This window comes from Ascaphus truei, chromosome 16 (genome assembly GCF_040206685.1).
Source record: "Ascaphus truei isolate aAscTru1 chromosome 16, aAscTru1.hap1, whole genome shotgun sequence".
Classification (NCBI taxonomy): Eukaryota; Metazoa; Chordata; class Amphibia; order Anura; family Ascaphidae; genus Ascaphus; species Ascaphus truei.
This window is the reverse complement of record NC_134498.1, coordinates 46,998,181-47,018,277: the sequence shown is the minus strand read 5'-3', so window position 1 is coordinate 47,018,277 and position 20,097 is coordinate 46,998,181. Positions and strand designations below refer to the sequence as shown.

At 44.8% G+C, this 20,097-nt stretch overlaps 1 protein-coding gene across 1 annotated transcript; it reads left to right on the top strand.

Moving 5' to 3' along the window:
- Nucleotides 1–8,987: 8,987 nt before the first annotated feature.
- On the top strand, nt 8,988–19,199 carry LOC142467574 (insulin receptor substrate 2-A-like). Its single transcript, XM_075573451.1, has 2 exons — nt 8,988–12,496; nt 16,426–19,199. The coding sequence occupies exons 1-2, from the start codon at nt 9,244–9,246 to the stop codon at nt 16,428–16,430; spliced, it is 3,258 nt and encodes a 1,085-aa protein (XP_075429566.1). The 5' UTR covers nt 8,988–9,243; the 3' UTR covers nt 16,431–19,199.
- The last annotated feature ends 898 nt before the right edge of the window (nt 19,200–20,097 follow it).

Below are 20,097 nucleotides of genomic sequence, written 5' to 3'. Positions count from 1 at the left end.
AGGGTAAATTCATGACTCGGTTGTACATTTTTTTTTAACGTTAATTGGTTGTTCACACTCTTGCGTATTACAAGATTAACAAATTATTAATTATTTATAATTATAAGATTATATTAATATAATTATTAATTATAAGATTATTAAGATTAAAAGATAAACAGAAGAAAATGGGCGACAACAAAGCCCCTTCCACTGTGCCTGAAGGAATTGAATAGATGGTTGAATTGTTATCTATAAGAAATTGGTCTATAGGTAAAAATGCAATGAATTGTGCGACAACAAAAAGCTACGCCAGCGACTCAAACCAAAAGATGTTATTTCCAATTACAAATGGCAAATACACAGCCTCATGACATCCTTTCAAACGTCACAGCAGCGAAATACAATTAAAATCCGAAGTAACCGTACAGCGAGACATCACAGCCATGTATCACCTTTTTTTATTTTACGTTTTGTGATGGTCGTTTCATAATTTTAAGAAATATTTAATAACTTTACAAATGTAGGCAATCTACTAACAGTATGGGATGTATAGTATAGCACAGTCCTAGGCATGGCAGTTTGTTAAAAGCCAGCGACTGTATCAGCTAACGCACAATGACGCACACACGGCTGAGTTATAAAGTGGTCACTTCCGCTGGTGAAAATATTTGACATTCATATTCCTCCGAAACAGAAAACTCCTGCATGATTTCACTGTTAAATATTTCATATGGATGATAAAAGAAAAAGCAATTGGTAGCGAAATGATGGGGTTGACCAAGGAAATGTAACTTTATCTTTAAATAACAGCACCACTCCTGGTTTACTTGGATTTGAACAGAAAGTAATTGTTGTTCGCAAAACAAAAATGGGACTTGTTCTCCATCTTCCAATGACTTGAGTGGCCTATTTGGTACTATAAAAAAATCAGATGCAACATTTTCTAATAAGGTAAATATCCAATGGTGTAAACCAACAAAACAAAAATGTCAATTAAATTACAGTTTTAAAATGTTATATACCGTACATATATTTTTAACATTAGGACTAATGGAGTAATTCCGTGAGTCAAGTAACCGACGCTGAATACAATGACATGGAAGCAGGGATTGTCAAATCTAGTCCTCAAGGGCCACCGGCAGGTCAGGTTTTAAGGATATCCCTGCTTCAGCACAGCTGGCTCAATCATAAAGACTGAGCCACTGATTGAGCCACCTGTGCTGAAGCAGGGATATCCCTAAAACCTAATCTGCTTGTGGCAATTGAGGACTGGAGGGCCTCTCCTGCTTTAAAGACTTGCGTTCTCTTTTTTGAGTAAAGAACAATGAATTGTATGTTAAATGCTCTGGGTCCTGCTCGCTCACACATACCGAATGGGATTAAAAATAAAACACCAAATTCTACCCTTAGGATCTAATTGTGAGGGGCCTGGATATGTTAAAATAGAAGAAAGGGCAGAGGATCGAACATGGGGGTTTCCATGCCACCATGAAGTGTAAGATAATGCTACCAAAGCGAAGGTTTACAGAGGTCATTCAAGAAGACTTAGCTTTCCTATCGATAAATGGGGGTAAACGTGCAATGGGATCCATAGCGCGTTCTTACTCAAATTTTACAGCGGTTATTACATTGTTCAGAATTAGCTGAAAAACATACTGCTGGTGAATTTCCCCCCCGCTTTTTGTTTCCATGGTAACAGATACAAAGCTATAGAAAAAATATTTTGATTGCAGCCGCTTACATCAATTCTATAGTCCTTTGTATTTTTGTGTTAGACAATTAGGCTAGGTCCCCGGTGCCTGCTGCAGCGTGCGCTATCGTGTGCGCTGCAGGGACAAGAACTGCCCCTCAGTGGGGACGGGCCCACTACCTACATTGCCCGCCGCGTTGTGCGAACAGATTTCTCTGTTGTTCACAACTTGCGATTGAGCGCTGGCCACGCCCCCGGCGTTTCAGCAAACGAGGGTGAACTTGCTGAGTGATGTCATGGCCGTGCCCCCATCACGCCCTTCCCCCCCCATGTCTTTCCCCCTGCAGCTCTGCACAGACAGGGGATCACAGCTGCACACGCCGCCAGCCTGGCAGACGCGCGTGCGGCGCCGATACCGGGACCGTAGCCTAGCAAATAAATTCCACCTGAATTGAAACAACATCAGGTAATGAAGAGCTGAGGACATAGGCAGAAACGCTGTTTTCCTCCCCGTCATTGCATCATAGAAGTAATTATGGCATTTGAAGACTTAAGAATGATAATGTCTTTCTTGTAAGAGCCTACAATTGGAGTGTATGCAAAGTGCGCAGGACTTTTTAGTGTCTATGTATCATTAAATTCGGATTTTAAAAGGAACGGTTCACATCTAGCACTTAGCACCATATTTTGGATCATTCATTTAAATTTGCTTTATGCACACAAGTGCATTGCTGACTAAACACTGAGATTTCCCTATTACTGCTAGGTTTTAACAAGAGGTCTACGTGTTCGCATTTCACCGCCACAACCAATCGTTATTAGTGCTGACATTATCCCAAAACATATTGGCCTGTATTTATTATATGCCTGTACAAGAAGATGCCTTGTGGCATAACACTGCATAGTTGTAAATACGGCCTATTATGACTTCTATATAACACTAGCTGAGAGACCCGGCGTTGCCCGTGAGTTAAATTTCCCGCTAGGAAAAATAAGCTTGTCATTCTCATGAGATCTGTAACCAGACCCACCACCAGGGGGGTGGGATGAGCCGGGATTAGGGTCCTGGGCCCGGCGGCCCGGCCAAAACTCTAGCCCTGGGCCCCTGGGAAACCTATTTGCGGCCCTGCCATAACTATAAAAACTATTGTCCTGACTGAATTTGGTTTAGAGCTCAGCTTACAAGCCACTCACATGTTTTGTCAGCAAGACCACTTCATGTTTCATTGGCTTTCATAGGGCTGAATGGTCTAGTTTCAGGTAAAGACAATACATATTTTTTTTGCAAAGGAGTCACTATCTCTTTCATAAACTGGGGGAGTTGGCCATTAAAATAGAGTTCTGTGTAACCACTGAACCCCTTTCTCATTTTGCTTGAGAAGTCTACAGTATACCTACACTTATTGAATTGTATAGCCACATTTCTAGATCACATACTAGAAAGAAGCCATTCAACAGTCATCAAAGCCATTGACTCACCGATGACTGTTTACGTTTGTTACAATGTGACAGTTCTCTTACCCCGAGGAAAAGTAACTTGCTTCAGAGAAGGGTTGTTTTTAGTGGTAATAGAATACTTTCCATTCCAGGCATTTGTTAAAGGAGCAATCCAAGTAATAGCCCACATACTATTAATGACATATTTAATTAGTTTTTATATACTGCGCATCCTCTGATTTCCTGTTTGTGATCATGTGTTGCCAATATTCCCAGCAGTTTGAGCTGCAAACTATAACAATAGATCATGATACCTTAGCAATATAAGAATACATTGTAGCTACTGAGTTACAATAACTGAAGGATTGATTTGAAACTGAAATGCAGCCATTTAGTGAACCCCGGGAAGCAGAATCTTTGCTGATCGAGCACGGGAGAACCTATCGATCAGGAGTTTAGGTAAGCTTGTTTAAGATGCCTGTATTGCCTCTTTAAATATCTGGTATTGTAAAGTGTTTGTCTTTTTTCAAAACAATTTTTGAAGTTCTCCAATTTGGCATGTAGGTTATGAGGCTCCAGAATGTGTTGATGAATCTTACAAACTCAAAGGATTGTTGTTGTTGTTTACAACATAAACTCCCCCCAACCTTCTTAATCTAAAACAGGGGTGGCCAAATGCAGTCCTCAACTGAGCCACTGATTGAGCCACCTGTGCTGAAGCAGGAATATCCTGAAAACCTGACCTGTTGGTGGCCCTCGAGGACTGGAGTTGGCCACCCCTGATCTAAAAGATAAGTGGGGTCCCCTGGTGTGGAAGGATATACTCCTGATCTGTGAGCGTACAGATAAGTGAATGGCACTCACCAATTCCCAGACCAGTGGAAGGACCTGGGGGTATCTGCTGTTCACAGATAGCATTTTTCGAATGCTTTCCGTTTCTGAAATTAACCCATGAGCTGCCAGCAACACATAGAAGTGGAGTGTATTACAGGTCCTTCTTGCTGTGAAGAGAAAAGTAGTTATACTTCTGTGTTCTCTGATTCTTTATAGTCTTTTAAATAAATCAAATCATTCCTGAATGTTGCCTCCTGATTCTGGATTGGAAGAGAGAGAAAATTAAGCAAGCTATAGCCCCCACTGGCAATTGAATAGAATGGCTCAGCAGGGGGGTAATTATCAGCCTGAGGTGAAAGAAGAGCCCATGGTTGCCAGAATCTTTGAGCTCCATCACCTGAATCCTGCATTTTGTGTGTGAACCCGAGTCCTCCTCCTACTTGCGCTTAGGGGGTAATTCAATACATTCTGAAGCAGCCGTTCAGGCTGTCGTTGGCCCCAAAATCCTTTTGAAGTTGATGGGAATAAGCGGCCGATAGCAGTGTGATTAACCACTTCAGAACATATTGAACAAGGCACTTATAGGGGGTAATTATATATACTATGAAACAGCCGTTCATGCTGTTTTGGACTGAAAAAGCCATTGACTTCAGTGTGGATTTTCACCCCCCCCCCCAAAAAAACCCCACAAACAGTACTTCGGACAATATAGAATTATCCATCTAATCTTCTGAATGGTAGCATATATATGCCATTTTCCACTAAATAAATAAACCGTGATTGCTAAGCATTTGTAATTCAAAATGCTAGATCAAAAATGTGTTGCTTGTACCAGTACTACTGGTGTATTCATTTTACTATTAAAACATATTTTATAATGAGATATCTTGCAATGTTAAACTTATTTTCCAGCATGTTCTTATTGGTGAATTAACAGCCTATGTCTAAGACCACTAATATTGTCTGCATTTATATTACATAGTTACATAGTAGATGAGATTGAAAAAAAGACGTACGTCCATCAAGTTCAACCTATGCTAAATTTAGACAACAGATACTTTATCCTATATTTATACTTACTTATTGATCCAGAGGAAGGCAAACAAAAAACCCCAGAGTCATATCATCCAATGATATCTCATAAGGGGAAAAATAAATTCCTTCCTGACTCCAAGAATTGGCAATCGGATTACTCCCTGGATCAACATCCTTCCCATGTTTACTTATTAGGTATATCCCTGTATACCTTTCCTTTCTAAAAAGATGCCCAACTTTTTTTTTTAACAAATCTATTGTATCTGCCATTACAGTCTCCATGGGTAATGAATTCCACATTTTAACTGCCCTTACTGTAAAGAATCCTTTCCTTTGTTGCTGGTGAAATCTCCTTTCCTCCAACCTTAAGGGATGGCCCCGAGTCCTTAGTACTGCCCGTGGGATGAATAGTTATTTTGAAAGCTCCTTGTACTGTCCCCGAATATATTTGTATATAGTTATCATATCCCCTCTTATACGCCTCTTTTCTAATGTAAATAAATCTAATTTAGCTAGCCTCTCCTCATAAATTAGATTGTCCATCCCCTTTATTAATTAATTTGGTGGCTCTATATTAATATACAATGTGAAAATTACTGGTATTTAATGAAGCTTAGCACTCTTTTGTGAATCTGGGCCGATGTGACCCAGATTACTGATCTTTATAAAAGTGCCCACCACTAATGACGTAGACAAAAGACGGGTATTCAACCAGTGACAGATAACAAAACTCTACCAAATACTAAAAAAAAAAAAAGGGAAATATGCACTCTAGAAAATTGTCCACGTGATTGCACATGAAACAAGCAATAACAGCATGACTGTTAAAGGACACGCGGAAAAATTATATATTAGTGAGGAAAGCGCACAAAACAAGTTTCCCAAAATAGAATTTGACCTCAAAATTGCTTCTCTGTAAACTGGAAAAACATCTAAACTCACTGTAGAGGAAAAACAAAGAATAGTTAGTCAGTATAGCCTGATGAAACCTCTGCCTGATGTCCCCGCTGACCTCTCTGCCTTAGCTGATCTTCTGGAATGTTTTGGTTTAAAAATGTATTTCGTGTTACCATTAATTTAATTTTCCAGATGTTTCATAACTTGTTTGTACAAAACTTGCTGAAATGCTTTAGAAATTGCAGGAAGCACAGTAATTGGGAAACATGTTCTGTTTAATGGCCTTATTTAAACAAAGGAAGCACCACTGCCTTTTTCCACTTGACACGGAAGACAAAAATTGGAAAATAAAAATGTGTGGAATGCTTTGTTTGTCCACCTTTCTGACATAAATTGTGATGAAATACTAGCTTGTTTAAGGATGGGACAACTAATGGGATATCGAAGTAAATAAAAATATCACTTGTGAGCACATTCACATGTCTCAGATAGTCATGCAACCCTGCTTGTCACCATTATCTCTTAGCAAACAATGCTTTCACTGCAGACAGGGATTCTGGGAAATGACATGCAAATGAGCAGTGTCAACTTTTAGGGCAGGTTCATACTGCCGCAGAACGCGCTGAGGCGCCCGTGCGGGTCGCGATCACATTGCCTAAAGGCATTGATCGCGCCCATAGACAGCACGGACCCAAGCAGGAGGGGGCGTGTGTTGCGCAAGAAATCAGTTCAAACTGATTTCTTGGCACGACAGGCAGGTCACGTGAGTGGTTTGCCCAATGAGGGCGAAGCAGCTCCGTAACGTCCCTAGGCACGCCCCCCCCCATGGTGCGTCCACCATGGACGGAAAACGCACCCCGCTTCACGCGGGTGATGTCACAGCCTTAACACGCCTCGGGCGAAGGCTGTATGGCTTTAGCTTTAGTAAGCACAGAAGGGTGTAAAGGTTTTATCCTCCCCCTCTCCTCCTCCTCCTGTAACCGTCTCCCCTCCCCCCTCCTGTAACCGTCAGCCCCTCCTCCATCCTCCCCCCTCCTGTAACCGTCCCCTCCTCCTCCTCCTCCCCCCTCCTGTAACCGTCCCCTCCTCCTCCTCCCCCCTCCTGTAACCGTCCCCTCCTCCTCCCCCCTCCTGTAACCGTCCCCTCCTCCTCCTCCCCCCTCCTGTAACCGTCCCCTCCTCCTCCTCCCCCCTCCTGTAATCGTCCCCTCCTCCTCCCCCCTCCTGTAACCGTCCCCTCCTTCTCCTCCCCCCTCCTGTAACCGTCCCCTCCTCCTCCTGTAACCGTCCCCTCCTCCCCCTCTCCTCCTCCCCCTCCCTCCCCCCCCTCTCCTCCTCCCTCCCCCCCTCTCCACCTCCTCCCCCCCCTCTCCTCCTCCTCCCCCCCCCTCTCCTCCCCCCCCTCCCTCTCTCTCCTCCTCCTCCCCCCCCTCCCTCTCCTCCTCCCCCCCCCTCCCTCTCCTCCTCCCCCCCCTCCCTCTCCTCCCCTCCCCCCCTCCCTCTCCTCCTCCTCCCCCCCTCCCACTCCTCCTCCTCCTCCCCCTCCCTCTCCTCCTCCCCCCCCTCCCTCTCCTCCTCCCCCCCCTCCTCTCCTCCTCCCCCCCCCTCCCCCTCCTCCTCCCCCCCCTCCCTCTCCTCCTCCCCCCCCTCCCTCTCCTCCTCCCCCCCCTCCCTCTCCTCCTCCCCCCCCTCCCTCTCCTCCTCCCCCCCCCTCCCTCTCCTCCTCCCCCTCCTCCTCCCCCCCCCTCCCCTCCTCCTCCCCCCCCCTCCCTCTCCTCCTCCCCCCCCTCCCTCTCCTCCTCCCCCCCCTCCCTCTCCTCCTCCTCCCCCCCCTCCCCTCCTCCTCCTCCCCCCCCTCTCCTCCTCCTCCCCCCCCTCTCCTCCTCCTCCCCCCCCCTCTCCTCCTCCTCCTCCCCCCCCTCTCCTCCTCCTCCCCCCCCCCTCTCCTCCTCCTCCCCCCCCTCTCCTCCTCCCCCCCCCCCTCTCCTCCTCCCCCCCCCCCCCTCTCCTCCTCCCCCCCCCCCCTCTCCTCCTCCCCCCCCCCTCTCCTCCTCCCCCCCCCCCCCTCTCCTCCTCCCCCCCCCCTCTCCTCCTCCCCCCCCTCCTCCTCCCCCCTCCTCCCTCTCCTCTCCTCCCCCCCCCTCCCCCCTCCTCCCCCCTCTCCTCCTCCCCCCTCCCCCCCCCCCCCCCTCCCCCCCCCCTCCCCCCTCCCCCCTCCCCCCCCCTCCCCCCTCCCCCCTCCCCCCCCCCTCCCCCTCCCCCCTCTCCTCCTCCCCCCTCCCCCTCCCCCCTCTCCTCCTCCCCCCTCCCCCCTCTCCTCCTCCCCCCTCCCCCCTCTCCTCCTCCCCCCTCCTCCCCCCTCCCCCCCTCCCCCCTCTCCTCCTCCCCCCTCTCCCCTCCCCCCTCTCCTCTCTCCTCCTCCCCCCTCCCCCCTCTCCTCCTCCCCCCTCCCCCCTCTCCTCCTCCCCCCTCCCCCCTCTCCTCCTCCCCCCTCCCCCTCTCCTCCTCCCCCCCTCCCCCCTCTCCTCCCCCCCCCTCCCCCCTCTCCTCCTCCCCCCTCTCCTCCTCCCCTCCTCCCCCCTCCCTCCTGTAACCGTCCCCTCCTCTTCCTCCCCCCTCCTGTAACCGTCCCCTCCTCCTCCCCCCTCCTGTAACATTCCCCTCCTCCTCCCCTCTACTGCAAAAGTCCCCTCCTCTCGTCCCTCCCAGACGGTTGTTTACTTCAATTCACCACCAGGCACAGCTGCGTGTTACTCCGGGAGGGGCGTACGTGAAACAAACCCGAACCAACCAATCGCAGCCTGCCAACCCGTGACTGACCTGACGCCTACACCAATCACAGAGCGCTCCCCCCTCCCATACTGTCTCTGTAGCAGAGCCGCGCACGCGCTCCTCCCCCCGCAGCAACCAATCCAGACGCTGTTTACATCCCACCAGCTGCTTTAGCGAAAGGGGGGGAAGGAGGGGTGAGGAAGGATAACCCACGATTGGTCAGGCGCCCTTGTCATGTGACTCTGCGACCCCGCCCCTCCTTTTTTCCCGCCTCCTGTGGTGTGGGGCGGTTGGTTCTTCACCGTGACGTCAAGTGGGCGGGGCCACGTGTTGTTTTCGCCGTTGCCGCTGCTTGCCCGTGACAGTTTGCCTGCGTGTGTGCGCGAAGCGGGAGGAGGACCCGCGCTGTAACCGGGGACAGCAGAGAGAGCGAGATACCGACCCTTCCCGCGCAATGCGAAGAGCCTCCTAAGCCTCACCGGCGGGGGGCTGTGGCGCACCGTTTCCATTCATTCACGGAAGGGGGAAGGCGGCAGCAGCCGGTGCTGACATACAAACAGAGGTCCACCCCCCCTCTCCCCTCCTTCGTCCCCTCCATGGCGGGCGCCATGCACGGCGAAGAGGAGCGACCGACTCGTGCCGCCGTGAGGCTGCTCCCGCCGCCGCCTCCTCCGCCGCCCTGTCCGGAGGAGACCGGTTACAGGCGGCCCTCCGGCTCCGCACTGCCGCAAGTCCAGGAGGAACCGGTCACCGAGGCCTTGGAAGCCGCATCGGCCGCCACCGACCACCACGACGACGACGTGAGGAAGCGCGGCTACCTGAGAAAGCACAAGCACGGCCACAAGCGTTACTTCGTGCTCCGCTGCCACAGCCACCGAGGCCCGGCCCGCCTGGAGTACTACGACAGCGAGAAGAAGTACCGGAGCGGCCAGAGGCCCAAACGGGTCATCCCCTTGTTCCTGTGTTTTACCGTCAGCCGTCGGGCCGACGCCAAGAACAAGCACCTGCTGGCCCTTTACACCAAGGACGAATACTTCGCCATGGCGGCGGAGGGGGAGCAGGAGCAGGAGGCCTGGTACCGTGCCCTCAGCCAGCTCATCAACGACAGCAAAGCGGCCTCGCTGGACCCCGCCGAGGAGGAGCTGGAGGACAACTACGGCACGTGGAGGCCCGGCACGGTGCTGAAGGAGGTGTGGCAGGTGAACGTGAAACCCAAAGGCTTGGGACAGAGCAAGAACTTGTCCGGGGTGTACCGGCTGTGCCTGTCCACCAAGGCCGTCCACCTGGTCAAGCTGAACTCGGACGTGGCCTGCGTCCAGCTGCCGCTGCTGAACATCCGGCGGTGCGGCCACTCGGAGAACTACTTCTTCATCGAGGTGGGTCGCTCGTCGTCGGTGGGTCCCGGGGAGCTGTGGATGCAAGTGGACGATTGGGTGGTGGCGCAGCACATGCACGAGACCTTCCTGGAGACCATGAAAGCCCTGAAAGCCTTCTCCGAGTTCAGGCCGAGGAGCAAGAGCCAGTCCTCGGGCAGCAACCCCATCTCGTTCATCACCAGCAGAAGGTACTTGGGCAACCTGCCTCCCAGCCAGGCAGGGTTGCAGAGGAGGTCGCGAACGGAGTGTGTGGCTGGTACTCCCCCCACGACAAAGGACTGCTCCTATCGATTTAGGACCTCCAGTGAAGGTGAAGGTACGATGGCCAGACCCTTCAGGTCGGTGACAGGGAGCTTAATCCATTTAAACACTGCACGGATAAACCTGGGGAAGCAGGAAGGCACGGGGAGGTATGTAAGAGCCCCCTTTAATTCATGTTATCACTCCAGGTCTGCCTCTCTACCAGTCTCTCACATCCCCTCTGCCACAAGCCCAATAAGCGTGTGTTCAAGTAGTGGGCATGGGTCTGCTTCTGATACCCTGACAAGACCCTCAAGCTCTTCTGTCTGTGGATCTCCAAGTGATGGGGGCTTCATTTCATCAGATGAATGTGGCTCAAGCCCAGGGGACCTCAGGTATTTCCGGGTAAGGAGTAATACACCGGATTCCCTGGGGAATACACCACCCATTCGAGAAGAAAACGGTTTAAGTGATTACATGTCAATGAGTAAGCAAAGTTGTCCTGATGCTAGAGATGATTATATGGAGGCTGATAAGAGTTTTAGAAAAAGAACATACTCATTAACCAAACCCACCAATGCAACACCACAGCAGAAAACACAGACTGCTGCTTCTTTAGATGAAGATTCTGGAGAGATTAACAAGCAGTTAGTCTGCTTTGAATCACCAAAGTTGAAAGCGCTCAATCAACCAGAGGATTACAGTAATGGTATTATTGATTCTGTTTGTTACCAAAGCAGGAATAAAGCCAGGGATAATGGCTATATGCCAATGATGCCTTCTCATTCAAATGACAGTGACTATTTGCCAATGGCTCCTAAAAACGTTTCTGCACCAAAACAGATTGTTAACAGGTTCCCTACTCAGGAGGATTCAAAAGGATATATGATGATGTTTCCCATTACTAGTTCTTCACCTGTTAAAGTATTCACAGGAGGTATTGCAAAAGGTAACCATGACAAAATGACCAATGGAGAGTATATGGATATGTCCCATGGGAGCTCGGCAACTGTAAAGCACGCTAATGACTCTAATTGCACCAATAATTCAAGGGGGTTCAGTTCCTACTTTTCTCTGCCTAGAAGCTTTAAAAGTTCATCGAAGCAAAACAATGATAACACTGAATATGTTCCAATGTCTTCACCTGGGAAGCTATTGCACCTAGGTGTGGAAAATGGGACCAGTATATTTAAGGATGGGACAGCTAATGGGATATCGAAGACTGAATTAAAATCTTCCAACAATATATTGGATCAACAAGTTAGGGCCACAAGGCCAACTAGACTAACCCTAACTACAAGAGGAAGCAATACCATACCAAGAACGTTTGATTATACTGCTCCACCTGAACCAACTAGTCCTGGCGAGTATATAAATATTGACTTTAGTGACAAAGCGAGTAATACTCCGTATTCTTTATCTGCTGAAGGGTCACCATCATCCTTGGGCTCAAGCTGTGATCATAGACAATCCCCACTATCTGATTACATGAGTGTGGACCTTGACGTACAGTCTCCAAAAGCAACAGCAGAACTGTCTAACTCTTTAACAGACATTTCATCTTATGCATGCCCCAGTGTTTCTCGAATTCAGCCCAATGCTGAGTACGCCATTCTCCCATGTGGTACAGCTTGTGTCAGTACTGCAAACACCAGGAATGAGGATTACACAACAATGACTTTCAACGTGGCAATGACTCCTCCACCGAGCCCTTTTGCCAACGAAACTGAAAATGGTACGAAATTGGATAGTCCTTCATCCATTGTGAATCGCTTGTGTATTGGGGAAAGGTACTCTGCCAACAATGGGTTCCCTGTTACTAATTCGATATCTGAACCCATTGTTGGACCTAAAGTTATCCGTGCTGACCCGAAAGGCAGGCGGAGGCACAGCTCTGAGACTTTCTCTTCTGCAAGCACAGTGACTACTTCCGCCTCTTGCTTTACTGAAAGTGGCAAAAGGCACAGTTCTGCCTCTTTTGACAATGTGTGGCTGAAACCTGACGAAAACAATTGTGATGAGCAAGATGGTAAAATGTCCAGGAATTGCTCAACCGGGTTTCAGAACGGCTTAAACTACATAGCTTTGAGTGTGCATGATGCTGATATTGGTGAACCTACACCACCAAATTGCCATCAGCGCCAAAATGGAAGCAGAAATTTGGAAAGTGGGGTTTACGTCAGCATCGACTTCTCTAGATCGGACGGTTTGAAGTGCTCTGCATCCAGAAAAGGTATATATAACATGGAAAACTAAACTGCATGAAAATGTGAAATTTAATAGGAAAACAATAAGTGAAAACCGAGATACTCATACATAATTTTTAGCTTTGTTTTCTGAAATTTTATTATGTGACTAGCAGTTTTCCCTATAACCTGAGCGCTAGCGCACAGCAATTTTAGGAACTCAAGGTTGGTTTAGCCCACCATGGCCCTATAAAAACCCTGGTGGGCCCACCTGCAGCGTCTGCTAATCACCACAAGTTCTCTGTGTATGAAAAGGAGCAGGGTAGTTTGTGTTAAGCAGCTGACCAGAAGGGGTGTGAAGGGGCTCCTATCTGCTGCCCCTGTCTGTCTTCCTCTTTCTGATAAAGCGCCCCCCCCCCCACCCCTGTCCCCCACAACTCTCCTTAGGAGAAAAAAAGGCTGCAAACACTTCATGTCTGTTATTAAATTAGTGCAGAGACCACCTAGCTTCACACTCGGCATATTACTTCAAACATCTTTTTTCTTTTTTTTTTTAATATAATTTTGTTTATACTAAACAAACAGAAACGTGCGGTTCCAGACAAGGGCTATATTTGGGCATTTGGAACACAAATGGCATGGAATGCTATTCCTGGGGGAGGGGAGGGAGACACGCCAGTGTGACTGCTTTACAATGGTATATCCAATTATCCAATCGTGCTTCCACTCCCCCTGAAAGCCACATACCCTTCTCTGTAATCCACAATGTCTCCAGTCTTGTTCTCTTATCACCTTGTAGGATTTGTGCATCCTCCCTATCTCAACCGATTCTTGCAACCGAGTCTGTTTTCCTTGCAAGCTGTGTTATTGTATGACAGCTGGTATATGAGTATCTTGCCCGCCTGGCTGCCAGTTATACAGATTTGTTTAAGCAGTTGCTGGGCAAATTACAAGGTGACACCTGTACATACCCAGCAGCTGGGCCAGTAATGCAGTTATGTTGGTTTGTCCTGGAGGTTGGAGTTGTCACAGGGGCTAAAATCTGCCTAAATGAATTGCTTGTTTTTTGAAGCCTGTTCTGTACAGAACCAGTTTCAGCCATTACATTTATATCAATGTTATTTAACAGCTTCATATTACTTGTGGTTGACCAAAATAAGCTTTACTTGTGATTGTCAGTTGACTGTTGGGGGGGGGGGGGTAGTTTTAGGAAACACCTGGTGCCTTCTCCTGAGAGGTACACATTTGGCATAGGAGTAGAAAATGCCAATGATTGTCTATGCATGGCCTGTTCTAAACAAAACATACTATGCCCTCTGAGAAGGCGTCTTCCGCATCCATTGATAGAATAATAGTAAGAGGATCAGCTTGCTTGTACTATCGCACGAGCCAGTCTGTCCTGTTTTAGTATGGCAAGCCTTTCATTCATATAACAGCTTCTTGTTCAAGTGCTTACTGATTACATTTCTGCTGCTGGATTCTTGGACTGAGCATGTGCATAGTACTATCTAACAGCAAAACACTGCAAATCCCTCTTAACTTGGAGCAGCATGTTTCTTCCTTTCTTGGCTGTTCTAATACTCTTTAATGTGACGTGTGATTTAACAATGTATTTAATCTAACACTGAAAGCCCTTTCAGAGTTTTTTCTATGTTTTTTCTATGTTCTGTATCTAGCAGGATTTTTAGTGGAACAATTTTTAACAATGATTTATTTTCTTTTGGGGTTGCAATTGTGCCTAATTGAGTCAATTTGGTCTAAATGTCACCTGAATCCAGGAAAGGAAGTCTCAAATACTCTTTGGGGCAGGGATTTCCTTTCCTATTGTCTGATTTTTGCTGCGCTTATTGTGTTGTTATAATTCCCTGTAATGTATATTTTGTGATGCACTGAGTACACTTTTGGTGCTATATATATATATATATATATATAAAGACACACAATACAAAATGTGAGAAAAATAGTTTCCCTTTCTCAGAAGTTGAAGATTAATTGCTCTATAATTAGAACACAAACTTTGTTTAATGGTTTTCTCTCTTTTTTTTTTTTTTTGTGTGCCCTTACTGAAAACATGGCTGTGTGTGACATTGCCTGAGTTATGGTGTCAGACTCTCACCCAGTAAAGAAGTAGACGAAAAGAGTTTGCAGTATTTTGAGCATCCATTATCACAATGGCCACTCTAACTTATGTGATAGAGTTGGCTAGGCGTTTGCTCAGAGATATTTTGGTATAGTGACCTGGGCAGATTTAATTCCGAGTTTGTTTGCTCTGCACCTTGGTAACATTGTCACTTGTTGCTGAGTGTTTGGGGAATTGTAATACATTAAAGATTGCTTTAACGAGCATATATGTGTTTTTGTTACACACACAATCTGTTCTTGGGCTCATAGCAAACCTTTTGGATATAAACACAAAAGTTTGTTTTTAAAGTGATGGCATTTTGGTTGATTTTAACTTTTTTTTACATGCTCGGTAATTCACTTTAAATGTGGCTGGTTAGCAGGATTGTGGCTCTAAACTAAACCCTGGCAGAGCCATTTGTGGGCACGCTGTGGGTTGGCTCCCTTTATAAAGATTCATACTTGGTAGAAATGCTGCATATTTTTTTTTTTTTTCACTAAATTACAAAAGCAATGGGAAAAAAGTGAGGTACAGACATCAATGAACATACAATAACATGTGGCAAGTACACAGAGTATAAATATGTATGTCTGACCATAATTCATGATTTCTCCTGTCTTCAACTTGGTAATAATTGTACTGTAATAGGTGCCAAAATCAGAGGCGCAGCTTGACGTGTAACACTCTTGAACTACGTATATTAATTTAACAAATATTAATTACCCTTCAACTGATTACTCTTGTTGCAGTACTTGTAAAATAATTGTACACCTAAAAGAATAACTTGCTGCATATGCACTAATTAAAGTGAGTGCTGTCTTATAACATTTGTTACGTTAACTGCCAATACTATTCATGACAAAACATTTCCTCATTAGTAATGCATCGCTAAGCTGATTTTGAGCGTGAATGGTTACTGCCAGGACTCTGTGTAACAGGCGGCTGGTCACATGATCGGTTAAGCTGCAGCCAGTAAACAACTTAACTTGGAACGGGATGTGTTTTTCTGAGTGTCACAGGGAATTCGGAGCAGCAACATTTTTGCCTAAATTCGTAAAACCCTAAGTGAAAGCTGGATGTGACTAAAATACAAGATATACCGAAATCTAATTTGTACTTGTGTTTTTTTTGCTTACGTTGATGACACAGTGGCCCTTCTGCTGTTTTGTACAAGATTTGATTAGCCATGCCTTTTTGAGGCGGTCTTTATTTTGGTGCAATATTAAACATAAAAGGAAAAAAAATGTATATAAAGTGTTTAGTAGAAATAAGTCTGCATCCATGTAAAGCTATGGCAAAATACTGGTTTTCTCTCTCAAAAAAGGCCTTTTTTCAACTGTTTATTTCAAAACTTTTATTCCCACACAAGCCTTTTTTTAGGCATTTAGTTTAATTGCCTTAGCGAGAACAGTTCAATTAAATTGTTGAATAATATTTGTATTTTAAAAGGGGGATTGTATGTTCATAAAGGTCATCTTAATTGAATCGTTGGATATAGTCTCTTTTATTTTTAATAAGGCCTTTATTTTCTGCTTCAGCTTTACATTTTAGAAATGCCTACTATGCATTGCAGAACTGTTACAGAGATTAATGTGTAACCCTGCAACCCGTTGTTGCTTTGCTGTTCTATTAACTGTGAATATAGTCGATTTTAAATATATTTGTTGCTTTTAAACCTGTTTTCTTGGTTCCATAGAACCAAAAATGTTTGATCTTTCGGTGTGATTTGCTATTAAAGACCTTAAAATACATAATTTAATGCCTCCCTTTAAAATAAACACCAAAAACATTTTGTGCAATTCACTGTTGAGGATTAATTGCTGACTTTTATTTGTATTTTTTATTTTTTGACAGACTGACTGCATTGCCATGGAAACCATTGGAAGAGGCCTTTCTGCTGGAAAAACACGGCGTGCGATGACTAGGAAAACAGAATGCAGAAATATATAAAGCGTGAAGTCGTGTTGAATTTCAAATGGATACCTACTTTCTTTCCCACACAGATTAAATGTACATTTATTCTGAGAAGCTTATTTTCATGTGTTGGCAAAGGAAGTTTATTTTTTTCAGCATAATTATTTTTATGAGAAAAAGATGAATTCTCCCGGCATGTCTTACACTTTGCATATGAGATATTGCTGTGTGGTCACAAAGCATCTCTGACTTGTAAAATGGAGCAGAAACCGCTTCCACTTTGCACTTTTTAATGCTATTTTACAGCCCAGATCTGCTCTGCTGCTACTTGCAATAATCCCGTTAAATAAGCACCATAGTTGTCGAGAGTAAAACTATGCTCAAGAGATTTCTTAAAGCCGGAGTGCTCAACTCCAGTCCTCAAGCCCCCCTCACCGCTCTCCCAACAGGCCAGGATTTCAGTATTCCGCACAGGTGGTTCAATCAGTCCCTACTTCAGCACAAGTGGTTCAGAGGTCCTGTCCTTAAACTGAGTCTCTAATTGAGCCACCTGTGCGGAAGATGGGATATTCTGAAAACTTGACCTGTTGGGGGCGCCTTGAGGACTGCAGTTGAGCACTCCTGTCTTAAAGCATAGTAACTTTAGACTTGTTTGATCTATATATATATATATATCAGTTGTAACTTTCTGGTACAGAAGGAAATATGTTAAATATGTAAAGTTAAGAAATATTTTGAAAGTTAACAATTTTTTTTTTTTTTTTAAAGTCAGTCTATGTATTTTACTTGATCTATATTATTGAAAAATGCCTGCTATGATGAACAAAGATGCATTTTGTATGGTACATTACTTTTCTTAATATCATAGAGCTTCTGTATATGTGAACCCCATTAGTAAGATGTGATCCGTATTCCAATTCTCATTTACCCTTATTTTTCTCACCCTGTCAAAGGATTGCACCCTCCCTGCCCTCGAAAGTGAGAATAATATGAAATTTATTTAGGGTTAAGCAAAAGGTACAGTATTAATTGTGTGTGTGTGTGTGTGTGTATGTGTGTATATATATATATATATATATATATATATATATATACACACACACACACACACACACACACACACCATATATTGACTAAAAGGAAATGGGGTATTGTTTAATTATTCATCCCTGACTTGTAAAGTTGTAGCAAAAAAATCCTTTACTACTGGCTATGTGCCCTTAAAAGGGATCACTATTCTAGTTTGCTTTTGAAAACCTGATGCCCATTGATTCATAACGAAGTGCAAACAAATACAAAAATCTTTTCTGGCAGCACACTTTCTATAAAAAAAAAATACTGTCATTATTAAGACAATAATTGGCTGTGTGTACTGCACCTAAAAACTAGGGATATGTTGCTGCATGATCTTGGTGATTTAATTCGTAATGTTTCATTAGCAATCACATTTTATTTTTAATTAAGCGTATTACCTGCACAGCTTAGTGCCTGTGCTCATTTGTCCCAGCTGGGTACTGTCACTGTGAACACAGAGTATGCCAGGGCAGAACGGACTCGCCCTGTTTCTCTGTATGCCTCTTTATGGCCAGTGTAGAAACCGTATAACGGGTTAAAAGCTTTGGACGCAATACTAGAGAAATACTGCTTCAAAATAGCTTTCAGGGGTGAGCGCTGTAATCGGGGCTCCACCTCGTTCCGGGGGGGACCATCTAGTAAGGGATATTATATGTGTGTTATAAAAGATCTTCTGTTTTATTAGCCATGATTTGGGTGAAGAGTAACTGTATGATGTGAATTTAATTCTAATTATAAAATGATTGGCTGATTTGCAGAGATGGCAAATAACAAGCATACTTGGCTTCACTTACATGAGGTAATTTGCTGTAAAAATGATTGGTGTTTATTTGATTTTGTTGTATTGGTTACAAATAAAACACCCTGCAACCACATCTGCTTTAGAGGTTTGATCAGGGGTGAGCAACTCCAGTCCTCAAGGGCCACCAACAGGTGAGGTTTTCAGGATATCCTTGCTTTAGCACAGATGGCTTTCTTTGACTTTGAGCCACCTGTGCTGAAGCAGGGATATCCTGGAAACTCACCTATTGGTGGCCCCCTGAGGGCTGCAGTTGCCCACTCCCGGGTATGATGTATTAGCTGTAACTTTTGTATGCTTTTATATGGCCTTTTACAATTCAAATTTAGGTTTGCAACCAATAGATGCAGAGTATCTTAAGATTTACAAACCCAAAACTGCTCTTATGTACCAAAAAATGTCATTTTACACTGTTAAAATATGGATATTAAAAATACTGTTTTTCAACTACACAAGAGCTTTTCTATAGATTTAACCAGTTTTCTTGATGCCATAGATCCGCACCCTTTTTTTACCGATGTGATCTCATGGCTGCCAGTTAAGATCTTAAAAAGAATAAATGGATAAGCTCAGCCTTGGTATAAGAGAGCGAGTTAATAAACAGGTACAGCATAAAATATGCAATCTTAGTTTACAAACAAAACTAATTTATTCAGTATTGTGCTGGAACATAACTAGCGTATGAAAGGCATATCACTATATATATATATAGACAGTTTATGCTGCTGTATAGTTTAAAATGACCAATGATGGAAGAAATGTTTTTGTCCTGTACATTTAATTTCATATTGGAAAGTTATTTTGTCTGTACAAATTAATAAAACACATGGTTGGTACTGTTTATCATATTTGTTCCTCCTTCACATGTCTGAATTTTATTTATCTGGCTATTTGTCCTATTATAATATAATTTTCTATGTAATGAAGTAACACTAGCAACCGTGGGAGGCTACGGATCATGTTTTATTTATTAGGATTTGTTTAGCACAGTGCTAAATGGGTCAGTGTAATGTTTCACCTTTCAGTGCAATAAATGTGTCCACTTTATTTTATAAAAAAACATATAAAGCCTGTATGTACCTTTTTAGAGCTCCGCTTACAAAGTTTGGGGGGCTGGGGGTTTGATCTAATTACAATAGAACAGGGCTGGGCAACTCGGTCCTCAAGGTTTTCAGGATATCCCTGCTTCAGCACAAGTGGCTCAGTCAAAGACTGAGCCAACTGCGTTAAAGCAGGGATATCCTGAAAACCTGACCTGTTGGTGGCCCTTGAGGACTGATGTTGTCCACCCCTGACACATTTATAGACACACATTTGTGAACAATAGACAATAATAGACACACATTTGTGAACAAACTGTCATTATACAGGACTGCCCATATTTAACCTCTCCCGTACCTGCAGTACCAATGCATTGCAGGTCTGGTACCAGATAAGGAAGTGAAGATACCAAGTGTTGGGACACTGTTTTGGCCTCAGCTGTACTTGTTGCTTTGGTTATATTCCAACTTGACACTTTGTTATATTGCACTTAATAGAATGACTGCTGTCAAATATTGGAATCTCTAATAAATAGGACATTGGTTCTGAAACTGCAACAGACCATTGGTGGGACACCGTTAGTGGTGGTCCAAGAAGCCTTTTAAAATGACCTTCAGGCAGTCCTGTAGTCTGCACTTTCTCGCAATGCATATGTTTTTCTCAGTTATAGACTCAGTAATATACTGTATATCGTCGTA

Coding starts and splice junctions, on each gene's coding strand:
- LOC142467574 (XM_075573451.1), top strand. CDS start 9,244: ATGGCGGGCGCCATGCACGGCGAAGAGGAGCGACCGACTCGTGCCGCC.